The sequence below is a fragment of the Macaca fascicularis genome, chromosome 11, assembly GCF_037993035.2.
Source record: "Macaca fascicularis isolate 582-1 chromosome 11, T2T-MFA8v1.1".
Classification (NCBI taxonomy): domain Eukaryota; kingdom Metazoa; phylum Chordata; class Mammalia; order Primates; family Cercopithecidae; genus Macaca; species Macaca fascicularis.
Window position 1 is genome coordinate 12,761,774 of NC_088385.1, and position 19,008 is coordinate 12,780,781.

General features: G+C 45.2%; 1 protein-coding gene across 2 annotated transcripts; it reads left to right on the forward strand.

Annotated features, from left to right (window-relative positions):
- The first annotated feature begins 1,261 nt into the window (after positions 1-1,261).
- On the forward strand, positions 1,262-18,891 carry LOC101925927 (solute carrier family 2, facilitated glucose transporter member 3). Of its 2 annotated transcripts, XM_005570033.4 has the most exons (10): positions 1,262-1,431; positions 3,509-3,601; positions 4,264-4,424; positions 6,866-7,106; positions 7,410-7,572; positions 8,187-8,374; positions 11,761-11,865; positions 13,506-13,607; positions 15,001-15,204; positions 16,488-18,891. In XM_005570033.4, exons 1-10 carry the CDS (start codon positions 1,417-1,419, stop codon positions 16,704-16,706), a joined length of 1,491 nt encoding a protein of 496 aa, XP_005570090.3. In that variant the 5' UTR covers positions 1,262-1,416; the 3' UTR covers positions 16,707-18,891. The 2 variants fall into 2 exon arrangements, with proteins under 2 accessions (XP_005570090.3, XP_073862387.1); XM_074006286.1 differs by lacking the exons at positions 1,262-1,431; positions 3,509-3,601 and having other exon boundaries at positions 4,375-5,903; positions 6,522-7,106.
- Positions 18,892-19,008: the final 117 nt, after the last annotated feature.

Below are 19,008 nucleotides of genomic sequence, written 5' to 3' on the forward strand. Positions count from 1 at the left end.
CTGGCCTTTTGTCCTATTATTTACTGAAGAATCACCAGCTTCTTGGAGAGTACTTGATACATAGCATGTACTCAGCAAGTATCTGCTTAATTGAACTCGATATTCATTGCATTTCTAGATGCTATAAGCTTGAGACTAGCAAAAAGCGATGCAGAATTCAGAATGGGTGATATGGCAAATACCTTATTAAAGAATGTGGGGTCAGGCGCGGTGGCTCACACTTGTAATCCCAAAACTCTGGGAGGCCGAGGTGGGCAGATCACAAGGTCAGGAGTTTGAGACCAGCCTGGCCAATATGGTGAAATCCTGTCTCTACTAAAAATACAAAAATTAGCTGGGCGTGGTGGCGGGTGCGTATAGTCCCAGCTACTCGGTAGGCTGAGGCAGGAGAATTGCTTGAACCCGGGAGGCGGAGGTTGCAGTGGGCCGAGATCGCACCACTGCACTCCAGCCTGGGTGACAGTGTGAGGCAACATACCAAAAAAAAAAAAAAAAAAAAGAATATGGATTGTATTTCATAAACAGTTGAACCTCTTCTTGCTGCCCTGATAGTTGGTCTGGCTCCTAGAAATTCAGGTTTCTTCCCTCCAGGTGAGATTATGCTAATCAGAGAACACTGGCAAAATTCTTTCCCTGATTTTCTTCTCACAGGCTGTCTTTCCCTCCCTTTTAAGATCGTAGACTCCCTCTTAAAAAAAAAAGAAAAAAAAAAAAAAGATTGTAGACCCACCCTATAAACAAAAAACGACTGATAAATTCATAGAATCAGGAATCCTTACTGCTTACACTCTTTCTAACAACCTTAAATCTCTGATAGTAGCACCCACTTTGTTTTATATGGATAGATTTATTCTCATCTCTCTGTAGATTGTTTTAATCCCAAGCAGATTCCAGAGCAAAAAATAGTGTATTTGCCCTCCCTCCAGGCTTTTCTGGTAGCATTTTGTCTGTGAAACTAAGAGGCTGTAACTGCTATTAGAAGAGGGAAGGAGTAAGGATGAGCTTTTGAAAAAAAAAAAAGAAAAAAAAAAAACCCAGGGTAGAGAGAGTGGCAGGATGTGGTTTGAAGAGAGGGGGGAGGGAGGGCGTTATTGTCGGTGGTGCGGGGGTGGGGATAGTTCTGAAGTTCTGATAACACAGAATTCCGAGAGATCACAAGATTATTTCAGGGGGGTGGGGTGGGGTGGGGCTGGGGGCTTGTCGCCCTTTCAGGCTCCACCCTTTGCTGAGATTATAAATAGTCATGATCCCAGCCAGACCCAGAGATGCTGTAGTGGTGAGACTCTGCAGCCTTCCTGAGAACCTGGAGAAGACTTGCTGCTGAGAAGGACATTTTGAAGGTTTTGTTGGCTGAAAAAGCTGTTTCTGGAATCACACCCCTGGATCTTTCTTGAAGACTTGAATTAGATTCGGGCCATGGGGACACAGAAGGTAAGAATGATATAATTACTGGTTATTTTTGCTTGTTTGGGGTTCACTCAGAAAGGCAAATATTAATGATGTTAATTGCCTTGTTCTATTTTCTCCTAAGTCACCAAGCCATCTTAAGGCCTTTTCATTTCTTATCTAGCCTGCACTGCTGCCGCTTCATCAGTTCTCTTTGAATGTCAGTTCTGTTCACCCTCTTATCATAGGAAAGTCACCGGGGGAAGTTGTGTTGACTTCTCAGGTTTATTTTAGGTAACCATATACCACTGAGGACGAGATGGTTGAGCGTTTAGAGGATCGGGCTGTCTGGTTGTATAGATTAAAAGTGTGGGTCTCAGCCAGTGTGAAGACTTCTCTGGAAGCATTAGACCTTGAAAAGGTCTGTGTTTGGGGGCACAGGCCAGGGTCCAGCCATCTGTTGGGGTTCATGAAAGAATTACAGTTGTCCTTCCTATTAGGGTTAAAATTGTGAGTGCAGGACATACAAAATATTATTGGTGCTGTAGTGCAATATTTGCAGGGAGAAAGGCTTTTATTTTATTTTATTTTTTTTCTGATTGAGTTTTGCTCTTGTTGCCCAGGCTGGAGTGCAATGGAGAGACCTCAGCTCACCACAACCTCCGCCTCCCGGGTTCAAGCGGTTCTCCTGCCTCAGCCTCATGAGTAGATGGGATTACAGGCATGAACCACCATGCCGGGCTAATTTGTATTTTTAGTAGAGACGGGGTTTCTCCATGTTGGTCAGACTCCTGACCTCAGGTGATTCGCCCGCCTCGGCCTCCCAAGGTGCTGAGATTATAGGCGTGAGCTACCGCGCCCAGCAAGAAAGGCATTTTTTACCAAGATAAATTTAACTAAAAATAAGGGGCCGGGTGTGGCGGGTCACGCCTATAACCCTAGCATTTGGGAAACCAAGGCAGAAGGATCACATGAGGCCTGGAGTTTGAGACTAGTCTTGGGCAATATAGTGAGATCCCGTCTCTACAAAGCAGGAAGAAAGAAAATGTAGGAAAATAAGAGGGATGGAAAATTGAGACTAAAGAAAAGGCTCTCAAAGATAGCGAATGATGAGAGGAGGCAGAAGAGATTTTTACTAAAAGGAAAAAGATTTAACAGAGAGCATTGTACTGGCAGGGCCCTCCGGGGTACCGATGCTTAGCTGTGACTGAGACATCTGGGAGGCTGCAGGCAAGGTCACTTCTGCTGAAGCTCCTAGCCTGCTGCCTAATCTGTCCGACCTGAAAGGAAATGAGTTTAAGATGTGAGAGATTGAAGGGATTTTTGGTGGGGTGGGGTGGGGAGGAATGGCATAGAAGATGGCCTCAGGCATAAAAGTTGAGCTGCTGGGAGGTGGAAATGTAAAATGTCTTCCCCAGCTGGATTATTCCAGGCAAGGTGAAGATGACTGGTTCTCCCCACTAAGACATGTCTCTTATATGTTGGGTTCAGAGTAAGATGTTCTTTCTTCCCCTACGCGGGGGTTAGAGATAGCAGAACTGTATTTAATAAACGAAGACTGAAATGGGGCCAGGATGCAGTGGGTAGATCCAGTAGCTTACATGGTCCAGAGAGATACAGACTCAAAGAGCTGCCCAGCAGTGAAGATACAAACTACCGTGCCCTCCCCCACCACCACAACTGGGCTTCTGTGGGGTCTGGGTACAGATCAGACTGCACTGTGTTTGTTTCCGAAATGATCAGTTCTTAGTGATCCTACCCAACGCTGTGTTGTCCTCTGCCCTCCCAGTTCTTGAGTGGAATTCTGTGCCTACCTTTTTACCTGATGCAAGTTTTTAAATATTTCCAAACTGACCAACCCAATTTCTCTTAACTTCTTCCTTCCCCAATTTTCTTTCCACTTTCACCAAGTTAACTTCACATTCTTATCTCCAGATAAGTTCTTTAGTATAATCTATTCCTTTGTCTTCCCCATTAATTACCTAAATCTCATGTGATGTTTGCCCTTTTCATACCACTCATAGGTCAAGTTCTCCTAATACAGCTCCATAATTAATAAGAAACAGTCACCAATCACAAGTTTTAAGGACCACTCTCTCCTCCCTGTCTTCCCTCCCTCCAGGTCACCCCAGCTCTGATCTTTGCCATCACAGTTGCTACAATTGGCTCTTTCCAGTTTGGGTACAACACTGGGGTCATCAATGCTCCTGAGAAGGTGAGTGCCAGGCCACAAGAATTAGAATCTGGAATAGGGAAGTTACTCCTTTAAGTAGAGTTTCAAGAAATCAGAATTTAAGGCCAGGCACGGTGGCACCTGTCTGGAGTCCCAGCTACTCCGGAGGCTGAAGCCTAAAGATCACTTGAGCCCAGGAGTTAAACACCATCCTGGGCAACACAGTTAGTGAGGGTTCCTCCCCAAACTAGGGGATTTTAAGACAAACTTTGTATCTATCCTGTCCAAGACTGAAGATGGAGACAATATTGGTGGGGAAAATTAGTGGGGTCGTTTAATCAAAGCAGAAAGCTCACTTACTTCCTGAACCCTGGGCGGTGCTGTTCTTCCTCCCACTCTTTCACCCATAGTGATAGACTTCCTGTATTATCCCTTAGGGGTTAGGTACAAAGAAGCTGGGTTCCCTTAGCATGGGGCTGGGGTAGACTGAACATCGGTGCTGCCACCTACTGGGATTTTCAGGACAAATTAAAAAATTACTATTCCAGGGAGAGTTAACATTAATTCCAATATGTTATCTGCCTCTTCCATTCCCGTCTATTTATTCCCTTGATTCTCTAGGAAGGAAATGATCCCTAATATTTGTCTTTTTTTCTCATCCAACTGTAACAGTCTGTTCTACCACCAACGCTTTTATTTTGCAGATCATAAAGGAATTTATCAATAAAAGTCTGACGGAGAAGGCAAATATCCCTCCCTCTGAGGTGCTGCTCACGTCTCTCTGGTCCTTGTCTGTGGCCATATTCTCCGTCGGGGGTATGATCGGCTCCTTTTCTGTCGGACTCTTCGTCAACCGCTTTGGCAGGTATTGAATAGAAACTGGGCAAGGGCCGGGCGCGGTGGCTCAAGCCTGTAATCCCAGCACTTTGGGAGGCCGAGACGGGCGGATCACGAGGTCAGGAGATCGAGACCATCCTGGCTAATATGGTGAAACCCCGTCTCTACTAAAAAATACAAAAAACTAGCCGGGCGAGGTGGTGGGCGCCTGTAGTCCCAGCTACTCGGGAGGCTGAGGCAGGAGAATGGCGTAAACCCGGGAGGCGGAGCTTGCAGTGAGCTGAGATCCGGCCACTGCACTCCAGCCTGGGCGACAAAGCCAGACTCCGTCTCAAAAAAAAAAAAAAAAAAAAAAAAACTGGGCAAGGAAGTGGGCTCTACAGCTGCACTGAGGACAAGTGTGGAGAGTTAGGGCAGGGAGATGATGATGCCTTTGAATAAGAACACCTTGAATTCTAATCAAGGGAAACCTAGTCCAACTGGCCCCGAATATGACTGCCCTTGCCTGGAGCTCTACTACCCTCCATAGCTCCCGCCCAGCTGCTCAAGAGATGAACTGTGTGAGTGATTGGCCTTTGCAGTCCAGCTAGGGCTAGTTCAGAATTATTCCCTAGGTAAGCTCAACTGTGGGGTTTCCAGAAACATAATTTACAAGGTATGAAGTTGTTTACTTTTATTTAAAAAATTGGGGTTTCATATAAATGTTTCTATTATTTTACACAGGATAGGTAGGAATTATTTTTGTAATTCTTAGTCTATGGCAAATGTGGATAATGGTAAAAAGAATCTTATTCTATAGGAGCTTAACAATATGTTTTAGAAGGTAGAATATATTTTCAGTTACGAAATATATTTTCATTTAGGCAATTAGGCCGGGTGCAGTGGCTCACGCCTGTAGTCTTAGCACTTAGGGAAGCCGAGGCAAGTGGATCAGCTAAGGTCAGGAGTTCGAGACCGGCCTGGCCAACATGGCGAAACCCCGTCTCTACTAAAAATACAAAAATTAGTCAGGCATAGTGACAGGCACTTATCATGTCAGCTACTCCAGAGGCTGAGGCAGAAAAATCGCTTGAACCTCGGGGGTGGTGCAGAGGTTGCAGTAAGCTGAGATCTGGCCACTTCACACCAGCCTGGGTGAAAGAGCGAAACTCCATCTCAAAAAAAAAAAAAAAAGCCAGTGCAGTGGCTCACCTCTGTAATCCCAGCACTTTAAGTCAGGAGGTCAAGACCATCCTGGCTAACACGGTGAAACCCCTGTCTCTACTAAAAATACAAGAAATTAACCAGGCGTGGTCGTGGGCGCCTGTAATCCCAGCTGCTCGGGAGGCTGAGGCAGGAGAATCTCTTGAGCCCGGGAGGCGGAGGTTGCAGTGAGCCGAGATCCCGCCGCTGCACTCTAGCCTGGGTGACAGACCAACACTGCATCTCAAAAAAAAAAAAAAAAAAAAAAATTGCTAATTGGATATTCTAGAAATGCAATTGGAATTCACATTTAAAAATGGATAAGGCGGCCGGGCGCGGTGGCTCAAGCCTGTAATCCCAGCACTTTGGGAGGCCGAGACGGGCGGATCAAGAGGTCAGGAGATTGAGACCATCCTGGCTGACACGGTGAAACCCGCATCTCTACTAAAAAATACAAAAAACTGGCCGGGCGCGGTGGCTCACGCCTGTAATCCCAGCACTTTGGGAGGCCGAGGCGGGCGGATCACAAGGTCAGGAGATCGAGACCACGGTGAAACCCCGTCTCTACTAAAAATACAAAAAATTAGCCGGGCGCGGTTGTGGGCGCCTGTAGTCCCAGCTACTCGGGAGGCTGAGGCAGGAGAATGGCGTGAACCCGGGAGGCGGAGCTTGCAGTGAGCCGAGATCGCGCCACTGCACTCCAGCCTGGGCGACAGAGCGAGACTCCGTCTCAAAAAAAAAAAAAAAAAAAAAAAAATACAAAAAACTAGCCAGGCGAGGTGGCGGGCGCCTGTAGTCCCAGCTACTCAGGAGGCTGAGGCAGGAGAATGGCGTGAACCCGGGAGGCAGAGCTTGCAGTGAGCCGAGATCTGGCCACTGCACTCCAGCCTGGGCGGCAGAGCGAGACTCCGTCTCAAAAAAAAAAAAAAAAAAAATGGATAAGGCAACCTATTTTACTTGATTATGTTCTTTTTTTTTTTTTTTTAGCCCCCCAAGAAAGGGGGTCTTGCTCTGTCACCCAGGCTGGAGTGTAATAGCTCAATCATAGCTCACTACAGCCTCAACCTCCCACCTCAGCTCACTGAGAGCCGGGGACTATAGGCGGGCACGCACGGTCATGCCTGGTTCCCAACTAGAAATGTTCTGATAATAGAAAGTGAAAAAGAAAAGTTAGATCAAAAAAAGGAGAGGATAGGAGCCTGGAGAAGAGCAGAATAATGAGGACAGAAGAGAGGTTAGGAGCCTCTCACTTTGCTAATTGCATTTTGTCTTTGATTAACCTTACAGGCGTAATTCAATGCTGATTGTCAACCTGTTGGCTGTCACTGGTGGTTGCCTTATGGGACTGTGTAAAGTAGCGAAGTCAGTTGAAATGCTGATCCTGGGCCGCTTGGTTATTGGCCTCTTCTGCGGACTCTGCACAGGGTTTGTGCCCATGTACATCGGAGAGATCTCGCCTACTGCCCTGCGGGGTGCCTTTGGCACTCTCAACCAGCTGGGCATCGTAATTGGAATTCTGGTGGCCCAGGTACTCTAGAACTTCTCATACCTGATGAGTGTTAGTTTCATGGGTCATTAAAAAAGTTAACATAGATAAAGCACTGAAGGATATCTGGCACATGTTCAATTATATGTGGAAGTTTTAGATATTGTTACTATAACTCATAGTAGCTCAAGAAGCAGGCTGAGTAGAGAAAGGAAAAGAAACACAATTTGTTGATTTTTTTTCCCATAGTAAAAGAATGTATGATTTTCTGAACTTTTTGTTTTTTAATGAACTTGTGGCCTATGAGGTATGGGGTTTATAGCATTATCTTTGTGTGGTTTCTAGATCTTTGGTCTGGAATTCATCCTTGGGTCTGAAGAGCTCTGGCCGTTGCTATTGGGCTTCACCATCCTTCCTGCTATCCTACAAAGTGCAACCCTTCCATTTTGCCCTGAAAGTCCCAGATTTTTGCTCATTAACAGAAAAGAAGAGGAGAATGCTAAGCAGAGTGAGTATCCTTCACACCTTCATGTGAATATAATGTGAATTATATGGTTGTGGTTTGTTTGAAGGATGAGGGTACTGGACCTATTTTCTGTTACACTCTTTCCCTGCCCCTCAGAATCCAAGTGAGGAGGGTTCTGATTACTCCTGAGGAAAATTTTCAGCCCCTAATGAATGAGATGAAAAGGCAGGTTTAGGAATGGATGCTATCAGGCCGGGCATGATGGGTCATGCCTGTAATCCAGCACTTTAAGAGGCCAAGGCAGGTCACCTGAGGTCAGGAATTCAAGACCTGCCTGAACAACATGGCGAAACCCCATCTCTACTAAAAATACAAAATTAGCCGGGAATGGTGGTGCATGCCCGTAATCCCAGCTACTCGCCAGACTGAGGCGGGAGAATTGCGTGAACCCGGGAGGCGGAAGTTGCTTGAGCCGAGATCATGCCATTGCACTCCAGCCTGGGCAACAAGAGTGAAACTCCGTTTCAAAAAAAAAAAAAGGAAGGGATGCTATCGATCACCTCATCTCATGCGGCCCTTTCCTGGCTGCCTTACAGGAAGAATGAATTTGGGGCAGCACATTGTCTTTATCCTTTCCTCTTTCTTCTTTTCACCAGTCCTCCAGCGGTTGTGGGGCACCCAGGATGTATCTCAAGACATCCAGGAGATGAAAGATGAGAGTACAAGGATGTCACAAGAAAAGCAAGTCACCGTGCTGGAGCTCTTTAGAGTGTCCAGCTACCGACAGCCCATCATCATTTCCATTGTGCTCCAGCTCTCTCAGCAGCTCTCTGGCATCAATGCTGTGAGTATGATACTTTAGGGTCAAACATGTCTTACAGTATTTCACTTAAAATGCCGGGCATGGTGGCGCTGTGCCTGTAGTCCCAGCTACTCAGGAGACAGATAAAAGGATCACTTGAGCTCAGGAGTTGCAGGCTGCAGTGAGCTATAATTATGCCACTGCATTCCAGCCTGGGAGACAGAGTGAGACTCTGTCTCTGAAATAGGGAAAAAAAGACCCTGGAAGGACACTGGCGACTTCAGAGTGAACTGACTTTACCAGTCTATGTTTTTACAACAAGAATAGTGAGCATGATAGTTTAAAGAGGGCAGCAAAACGGAAGCTAGCATTTGGCAGATAGCCCTTGTATTCCATGCAAATATCGGCTTCCTGCGTTTGACTGGATTGTAGGAAGAGAATATTCCTGTGCCTTCTAGTCAATATGGCTATTAAGAGCACCCTTGTCCCACCTTTTAAAATACTGATTCATCCCCTAAGGGTTTTCAGATAGTCTTTGATCAATGGGATTAAGTTATTTTGTAACAAAGCATTTTGCATGTAATAGAGCGTTTTGATGCTCAAAATAGTAAGTTGGTTCCTGAACTTTTCTCCTAGCTAGCACACCAGGGTATTTGTATTTGAAGTGGCAGTGCTTCCTGGGAGGGGTTAGAGGCTGTTTTGTCAGAATCTGAGGAGCCAGGTGTGGTGGCTGCTCATGCCTGTAATCCCACCTACTACTCGGGAGGCTGAGGTGGGAATATCACTTAGGCTCAGGAGTCAAGCCTGGGCAATATAGTATGAGCCTGTCTTTTTTTAAAAAAAAAAAAACCACTTGGGAGGAAATACACAGTAGTTAGAAAAAGCCTCCTAGGTGATTGGTGATTTTGTTGAATCCCAGTTTCAAATTCCTCATTCGGAAATGCTAATGTAGGCCACATGTATTGCTGGAGAAAAATGTGCTCCCGAGACCTTCCAGAGCAGCAGAGCTGAGACTCGGCAGGTGAGGCAGCTACGTGCAAGTGTAGCCCTGAGAATGAGCACCTCTTTAAAGAATGTACCTTGCGTTAGTTCTGTGCCTGTTTAAAAAAAGAACAAATAAAAGAATGCACCTGAGGCAACTCCCTAGTTGCCTCACCACAGTTCTGGCCCTGCAAAACAGGATCAGGAAAAGATCACCTGTGGGAAATTACAAATGATTAATGAGCACTCTGAGGGACAGACAACTGCCACTTCAGAGTACGGTGTGTACATTCTTTTTCTTTTTTTTTGAGTCTCACTCTGTCACCCAGGCTGTAGTACAGTGGCACAGTCTCGGCTCACTGAAAGCTCCACCTCCCGGGTTCAAGCGATTCTCCTGCCTCAGCCTCCCTAGTAGCTGGGATTACAGGAGCACACCACCATACCTAGCTAGTTTTTTTGTATTTTTAGTAGAGACGGGATATCACCATGTTGGCCAGGCTGGTCTCAAACTCCTGACCTCAGGTGATCCGCCCACCTCGGCCTCCTAAGGTGCTGGCCTTACAGGTGTGAGCCACCATGCCCAGCATGTATGTTAATTATTGTTGGACGAAGCTGGCTCCCAACTTAGTCAATGAGTAGACTTTGCTCCAGGTATAATCTCATCCAAAGCTAGCTGCACCAGAATTATGGGTGTTGGGATTCCTGAGTCAGCTGAATTTGAGAATCTCTGTGTAAGAGGCCTGAAAATTGTCTGTAAAAAAAAAATCTGATGCACAGCAGGCTTGGAAATCGCTTTTCCAACCTACTTTTGCACAAACGATGATTTCTAATTTCCCTTATGGGCAAATGGGTAACAGGTTGCATTGTATCATGTTTACCTAGCAGAGTAAACTGTTTAGGTAAGATGACATAGGGGTTAGCTTATCTTGCTTGGTGACACTAGATCGCAAAGTCATTTTACTGTAAGAAGTTTTATTGAGATGTGTACATGTACATTAGGTTTTTGACATGTAGACATTATGTTAAGGAAGAGAATTGGCATACCTATTTGTTACTTGTTTAAACTGCTCAAGTAATTACTTTTGTGCTAGCCTAATATCTTTCCCCACAAGCTTGATGTCATCGTATAATATGTTGAGATTTTTTAACAGTCTTAATTAGCCCTAGAGCAGCAGGGTTTTCAATAATGACTCTACAAATCTGTTTCAAAAAATAGTTATAATCTTATTTTAGAAAATATAAATATAGTTTATATCTTATGTACTAGGGATTTATTTATTTATTTATTTATTTATTTATTTATTGAGATGGAGTCTCGCTCTATCGCCCAGGCTGGAGTGCAGTGGCCGGATCTCAGCTCACTACAAGCTCTGCCTCCCAGGTTTACGCCATTCTCCTGCCTCAGCCTCCCGAGTAGCTGGGACTACAGGCGCCCGCCACCTCGCCCGGCTAGTTTTTTGTATTTTTTTTTTTTTTTGAGACGGAGTCTCACTCTGTCGCCGGGCTGGAGTACAGTGGCCAGATCTCAGCTCACTGCAAGCTCCACCTCCCGGGTTCCCGCCATTCTCCTGCCTCAGCCTCCCGAGTAGCTGGGACTACAGGCGCCCACCACCTCGCCCGGCTAGTTTTTTGTATTTTTTTAGTAGAGATGGGGTTTCACTGTGTTAGCCAGGATGGTCTCGATCTCCTGGCCTCGTGATCCGCCCGTCTCGGCCTCCCAAAGTGCTGGGATTACAGGCTTGAGCCACCGCGCCGGCCTTGTACTAGGGATTTAAAGAGTTGCTTCTTGAGAAGGTAAATCCCAATGTAGAGGTCCATATTCATCAAAAAGACTAATATTGCTATGGAGGCAAATACTCTGGGTGAAATAAACTGAAGCGAACCTGGGTAACCTAGATAATGTTCCCTTATTAACTTGAGGTCTGAGTCCAATATTTTAATATCTCTTAACTATGGTAGTTGTAGCATAGTTGGTAGTTGTAACTGGGGTATATATATATGTATATATGGTAGTTGTAACTGGGGTAGTTGTAATCCCAGCACTTTGGGAGGCCAAGGCCAGCAGGTCACTTGAGGATAGGAGTTTGAGACCAGCCTGGCCAACATGTCGAAAACCCGTCTCTACTTAAAGTACAAAAATTAGCTGGGAGTGGTTGCAGGCACCTGTAGTCCAGCTACTCAGGAGGCTGAGGCAGGAGAATCGCTTTCATCTGGGAGGTAGAATAACAGTGAGCCGAGATTGTGCCACTGCACTCCTGCCTAGGTGACAGTTTGAGACTCCCTCTCAGAAGAAAGAGAAAGGAGATAAGATACAGAAGATAATTCTTTTGCAGAAGGGATATGAGTATTGAACAAAAACCCTAGAAAAAAAATAAGTTTATTTTTGAGGGTTCTGTGTAACTGGTATGCAGAATTGTATCAAAGTTGCATGTTTTCTTTTCTACTAGGTGTTCTACTACTCAACAGGAATCTTCAAGGATGCAGGTGTTGAAGAGCCCATCTATGCCACCATCGGCGCGGGTGTGGTTAATACAATCTTCACTGTAGTTTCTGTAAGTTGGATGGTTTGATAATTTTGTGGGGGGAAAAGAATCCTTGCTACAGATGTTCAAAGATGGATTGAGTGACCCTACTATCATTTAGTTACCTTTCTGTTTAATTTTCCTTTGGGAAAAAGATACATTTAATGTTGGATGTAGTCTTCACACTTCAAGCAAATGTGGATGGATGGGAAAGGAGGAAGTATAGAAGGGACTAACTATAGTACGCTTTAAACTTGGAATTGGAGGAGAGGTGTTTGGAAAAGCTCTCAACTCTGTGATTCCACTGTTTTTAAACTAAAGAAACAATAATCAACAGAAGATGTCTGTGACCCCCAGAATGTGTGAAGATTTTTCCCCATTAGGTAGGCAATCAGTTCTGTAGTGGACACCATCTAGGTGTCCTGCGATTTAATTCTGACACGATTTACCTGGAGATAGCATCAGATCTCACAGGTTGGTGGCACAGTTCCCAAGACTGCCCTCCACTCCTGATGCCCATCACAGGCTCCAGGTTGTTTACCTGTGCTTCTGACCCACCAGCTATAGATCGGGATTCCCACCACGCCCTCTTTGGGTTGGATTAATTGGCTACGGTGGCTCACAGAACTCAGGGAAAATGTTTCCTAGTTTGATTTTTTTTGTTTGTTTTTTTTTGTTGTTGTTTTTTTTTGTTGAGACGGAGTCTCGCTCTGTTGCCCAGGCTGGAGTGCAGTGGTCGGATCTCGGCTCACTGCAAGCTCCGCCTCCCGGGTTTACGCCATTCTCCTGCCTCAGCCTCCCGAGTAGCTGGGACTACAGGTGCCCGCCACCTCGCCCGGCTAGTTTTTTGTATTTTTTTAGTAGAGACGGGGTTTCACCGTGTTAGCCAGGATGGTCTCGATCTCCTGACCTCGTGATCCACCCGCCTCAGCCTCCCAAAGTGCTGGGATTACAGGCTTGAGCCACCACGTCCGGCCTCCTAGTTTGATTTTAAAGGATATTTTAAAGCACAGAAATAAACAACCAAATTGATTCACAGGGCGAGGTCTGGAGGGACCCTGAGCGTGGGAGCCTCTGTCTCTGTGGAGTTGGGGTGCACTCCTAGTGCATAGATGATTTGTTGCTGACCTTCCTGTCAGCTTCCATGGGTTCAGATATCTGGAAGCTCCCCACACCCTGCCTTTTGGGCCTTTTATGCAGACTTAATTGATTCTCCATGATTGAAGCATGGACAACTGTTTTGAAATGTGATTGGACAAAAAGGGAATGATCTGAACCCAGCCAGGCCTGTCTGTTTGGATTATTTTGGCCTCTCTATAGCATTTCTTCCTCTAGGGGATGGGGCAGGACCCTCTCTGAAATGAGGGTTTTATGACCTGCAGTCAGATTAGCGTCCTGCCAAGTGGGAGGGCAGGAGAAAGTCAGAGAAGAATTCTGTTTTCTGAGACCTGCGGCATCCCAACATTATGATAAAAGACTCTACCAAGGGCTAGGGGGATTTTGAGCCAGGACCTGTGTGAATGGAACACAATATGTACGTATATAAAATCATAAATCACAGGAGGTGTATCCGTAACAAGTGTCCTGCTGTTGGTAAGGCAGATTTCAAGGAGCTCAGACACTGTTTTCATGGAAAGGAAAACTGAAGTCATGTCACATTCTTCTTCCAGCTATTTCTGGTGGAAAGGGCAGGAAGAAGGACTCTGCATATGATAGGCCTTGGAGGGATGGCTGTTTGTTCCACGCTTATGACTGTTTCTTTGTTATTAAAGGTGAGTGCTCTTTGAGTGAAGAAAAGCGAGGGAGGGGGAAAGGAGGAGAGGTTACAGTTGACTTCTGTGACACAAGGGGTGGGTTGTTAAGGTTGCAGTTTGTCAACAAAGTCAAAGGAGAGAAGCAGGATGCCCAGAGTTTTTAAGAAATGTGGGTCTTCAGAGAACTGGAGGTAAACGATTAGAATCCTTACATTTATAGAACATTCTTATAGCTTATAAAATAAATTATCTAGTTTAATTCTTAAAATAATATCAAGGTAATCACACTTAATAGATGATGACATGGTTTCAATACAAAGTGACATACATGAGATCACATAGATGGGATTCAAAAATCCAAGCCTTGGTGGGACGCGGTGGCTCATGCCTGTAATCCCAGCACTTTGGGAGGCTGAGGTGGGTGGATCACCTGAGGTTGGGAGTTCAAGAACAGCCTGACCAACATGGAGAAACCCCGTCTCTACTAAAAATACAAAATTAGCCGGGAGTGGTGTTGTGTGCCTCTAATGCCAGCTACTCAGGAGGCTGAGGCAGGAGAATCACTTGAACCCAGGAGGCAGAGGTTGCAGTGAGTCAAGATGGCGCCATTGCACTCTGGCCTGGGCAACAAGAGCGAAACTCCCTCTCAAAAAAAAAAAAAATTCCAAGCCTGGCTGGGTGCAGTGGTTCATGCCTGTCATCTGCAACTTTGGAAGGCCAAGGTTAGAGGATTGCTTGAGGCCATAAGATCAAGACCAGCCTAGGCAACATGGCAAGAAACTGTCTCTATAAAAAACCAAAAATTTGTTTTGTTTTGGTTTTGTTTTTTTGTGACAGGGTTTCACTGTGTCAACAGGCTGAAGTGCAGTGGCACGATCTCAGCTCACTGCAACCTTCGCCTCCTGGGCTTAAGCGTTTCCTATGCCTCAGCCTCCCAGGAAGCTGGGATTACAGGCATGCACCACCATGCCCAGCTAATTTTTGTACTTTTTAGTAGAGACAGGGTTTCACCATGTTAGCCAGGCTGGTCTCCAACTCTTGACCTCAAATAATCCACCTGCCTTGGTGTGAGCCACAGCGCCCGGCTAAAAAAATTTTTTTAATTAGCCAGGTGTGGTGGCACATGCTTCAAGTCCAAGCGATTTGAGAGGCTGAGGTTGGAGGATTGCTTAAGCCCAGGAGATTGATGATGCAGCGAGGTATTGTAGTGCCACTGCACTCCAGCCTGGGCAGCACAGTAAGACCCTGTCTCTAAAAATAATAAAAATAAATCCAAGCCTATTGATTCCACAGCCACTCTTTGTATTGTGCATCAGGGACAGGAGGATCTTGCCGTTAATTGCCTCTGGGAACCTAGATCCTAGGTTACACTGTCTTTAAATTGTATTTTCTCTGTTCTTTCCTCTTACAGGATAACTATAGTGGGATGAGCTTTGTCTGTATTGGCGCTATCCTGGTCTTTGTAGCCTTCTTTGAAATTGGACCAGGCCCCATTCCCTGGTTTATTGTGGCCGAACTCTTCAGCCAGGGCCCCCGCCCAGCTGCGATGGCAGTGGCCGGCTGTTCCAACTGGACCTCCAACTTCCTAGTTGGATTGCTCTTCCCCTCTGCTGCTGTAAGTAAACTCACCTTATCTTAAAACCAGCCTATGCAAGCTGACATGTTGAAGATACTCCTTAATAATAGAGTAGTCTGGGCCTGACATTGTGGCTCACACCTGTAATCCTAGCACTTTGAGAGGCTGAGGCAGGTGGATCACCTGAGGTCAGGAGTTCGAGATCAGCCTGGCCAACATGGTGAAACTCCTGTCTCTACTAAAAACTCAAAAATTAGCTGGGCATGGTGGCACACGCCTGTAATTCCAGCTATTTGGGAGACCGAGGAAGGAGAATCGCTTAAACCTGGGAGGTGGAGGTTGCAGCGTGCCGAGATCACGCTACTGCACTCCAGCCTGCTCGATGGGAGCAAGACTTCATCCCTCAATAAATCAACAAATAAATAATACCATAGTCCCTCCTCATCTGCGGTTTCAGTTACCTGCAGTCTAAAAATATTAAATGGAAAATTCCAGAAATAAACAATTCGTAAGTTTTAAATCACGGCCGGACGCAGTGGCTCAAGCCTGTAATCCCAGCACTTTGAGAGGCCAAGGCGGGTGGATAACTTGAGGTCAGGAGTTGGGGACCAGCCTGACTATCATGGTGAAACCCTGTTTCTACAATAAATACAAAAATTAGGCCTTGAGTCATGGCTCACTGTAATCTCAGTGAGCAAGATCATGCCATTGCACTCCAGCCTGGGCAACATGAGAGAAACTGTCTCAAAGAAAAAAAAAGCCAGGCATTGTAGCACACACCTGTAGGCCTAGCTACTCAGGAGACTGAGGCAAGAGAATCACTTGAACCCAGGAGGTAGAGTTCATTGTGAGCTGTGATCACGCTTCTGCTCTCTACCCTGGGTGACAGAGCGAGACCCCATTTCAAAACAAAAAAAACTGTAAAAAGAGATGGAGTCTTGTTGTGTTGCCCAGGCTGGTCTCAAACTGCTGGGTTCCGGTGATCCTCCCACCTTGACTTCCCAAAGTGCTGGGATTACAGGCTTGAGCCGCCGCACTCGGCCCAGAAACACAGATTTTAAAAATAATACTCAAAAGTCCAAAAATACTCAGTAGACATTTGGAAGCATCTAACTGTATTGAAAAGGAATAACAAAAAGAAAACTACAGAGAACTATAGTAAGTTAGCAACAGAATCTTAAGTGAATCACTGAAGAAACCTGTTCCATTAAATATGGAAGGGTTATAGCTTGAAGTCCACTGGAAATATGAATGTGAAGGAAATTGAGTTTGTCAATGACCAGATTTTTATATCAACCTCCTTTTTTGTGTCCTTTCACTAGCACTATTTAGGAGCCTACGTTTTTATTATCTTCACCGGCTTCCTCATTACCTTCTTGGCCTTTACCTTCTTCAAAGTCCCTGAGACCCGTGGCAGGACTTTTGAGGATATCACACGGGCCTTTGAAGGGCAGGCACATGGTGCAGATAGATCTGGGAAGGACGGCGTCATGGAGATGAACAGCATCCAGCCTCCTAAGGAGACCACCACCAATGTCTAAGTCATGCCCGCTTCCACCTCCCTGCCAGCATGGGAAAGCCATCTCTCCCTGAACAAGGGAGACACCTCATCAGGATGAACCCAGGATTGCTTCTGAATGCTGCTACTTGATTCCTTTCTCATCCCACGCACTCCATGAGCACCCCAAGGCTGGGGTTTGTTGGATTTTCAATGGCTTTCTAAAGATTTTATTTCCTGGACATTCTCTTCTGCTTAGGAGAGACCGAGTGAACCTACCTTCATTTCAGGAGGGATTGGCCACTTGGCATATGACAACTTTGCTAGCTTTTCCTCCCTTGGGTTCTAATATTGCCACATTAGGGGATATAGGAGAGGAAAAGTAAGGTGCAGTTCCCCCAACCTCAGATTTAACAGGAAGCAGATGCACATATGAGTGTGGAAGGCAGAGGGGGTTTATGTAAGAGCACCTTCCTCACTTCCACACAGCTCTACACGGCAAGTAAACTTGAGTTTTATTTATTTTATCCTCTGGTTTAATTACATAATTTTTTTTTACATTAAGCTCCAGGATACATGTGCAGAATGTGCAGGTTTGTTACATAGGTATATATGTGCCATGGTGGAAATATTTATTTTTTTAAGCATAATTTTACCAAATAATTAAAACAGAAGGAAATTGAGATTAGAGGGAGGTGTTTAAAGAGAGGTTATAGAGTAAAAGATTTGATGCTGGAGAGGTTCAGGTGCAATAAGAAGAATTTAGGGAGAAATGTAGTTCGTTATTGGAGGGTAAATGATGTGGTGCCTGAGGGCTGTACTTTACCTCTTAACAATTTTTGTCCTTCAGATGGAAACTCTTGAAGTTTAATTTTTCATAAAAGTCATAGGCTTATATAATAAAGCTACTGATTTCCTTTAGAATTTTTTTCTTTAAGATAATAGTTTACATGTAGTAGTACTTGAAGTCTAGGATTATTAACTAATATGGGCATTGTAGTTAATGGCAGTTGATGGGTTCTAATTTTGGATGGAGTTGAGGGAAGGGAAAGTGATTTCTAGAAAGGCTGTTCCCCTCACTGGACGAAATAACTCCTTCTTGTAGTAGTCTCATGACTTTTGAAGTAATCCTGCCACCTATCTTGTGGGAGAGCCATCCAAATGAGAAACCACAAATAATTGGTTCTTGGTAGAGATTCATTGTTTCTCCACTTTGTTCTTTAGGAGATTTTAGGTGTTGATTTTCTGTTTTATTTTAACTCATACCTTTAAAGGAATTCCCCAAAGAATATTTATAGCAAACTTGGAATGTGTAACCTCAGCTCTGGGAGAGGATTTTTTTCTGAGCGATTATTATCTAAAGTGTGTTGTTGCTTTAGGGTCACGGCACGCTTGCGTATGTCTGTTACCATGTCACTGTGGTCCGATGCCGAGTGCCCTTAGGGGGCCTGAATCTTTCCAATAAACCACGTTTGAGAGCATGAGTCAATGTGCAGTGTAGCCACACTTGAGGATGAATGTATGTGCACTGTCACTTTGCTCTGGGTGGAAGTACATTATTGGTGACTTATTTTCTCTGTGTTTGTTCCTACAGCCCCATTTTCATATGTTGCTCAATCTCCCTTTCCCTTCTTGGTGCTTACACATCTCAGAACCATTAGCCAAACCCTTGCCAGTGACAGTATTTTGGTTTTCAGTTCTCACTGTTCCTGTGGAGCCTTTGAATATAAACACACAGCTGAGGCCGGGTGCGGTGGCTCTCGCCTGTAATCCCAGCACTTTGGGAGGCCGAGGCGGGCGGTCAGGGATTCGAGAGCAATCTGGCCAACATAGTGAAACCCTGTCTCTACTAAAAATGCAAAAATTAACGGCGTGGTGGCGGGCGCCTGTAATCCCAGCTACTCGGGAGGCTGAGGCAGGAGAATCACGTGAACCCGGGACGCAGAGGTTGCAGATCGCGTCATTGCACCCTAGCCCAGGCCACAGTGCAAGACTCCATCTCAAGGAAAAAAAAAAAAAAAAAGGGACATAGCTATGGAGTGGGGTTTAGCTTGAAAAGGTGACCTTGCAATTTCACGTCAACTTCTGGTTCCTCAAACAGTAGGTCAGCAGTAAGGTAGGGTCCCCTTTTTCACTGAGAAGATTGTGAATATTTCCATATGGATTTTCTATTACTAATGTTACTCTGATTCTTTGTTTTAAAATAAAAATTCTGAATGTACATGAAATTATGGGCTCATTACTTTTTGTCCTTCCTGTGACCACAAAATCAGCTTTAAATCCTGACTTGGCTACTCAGTGCCTGTTGTGACTTGTATGAGACCCTTATACGAGACTCTGTTCTT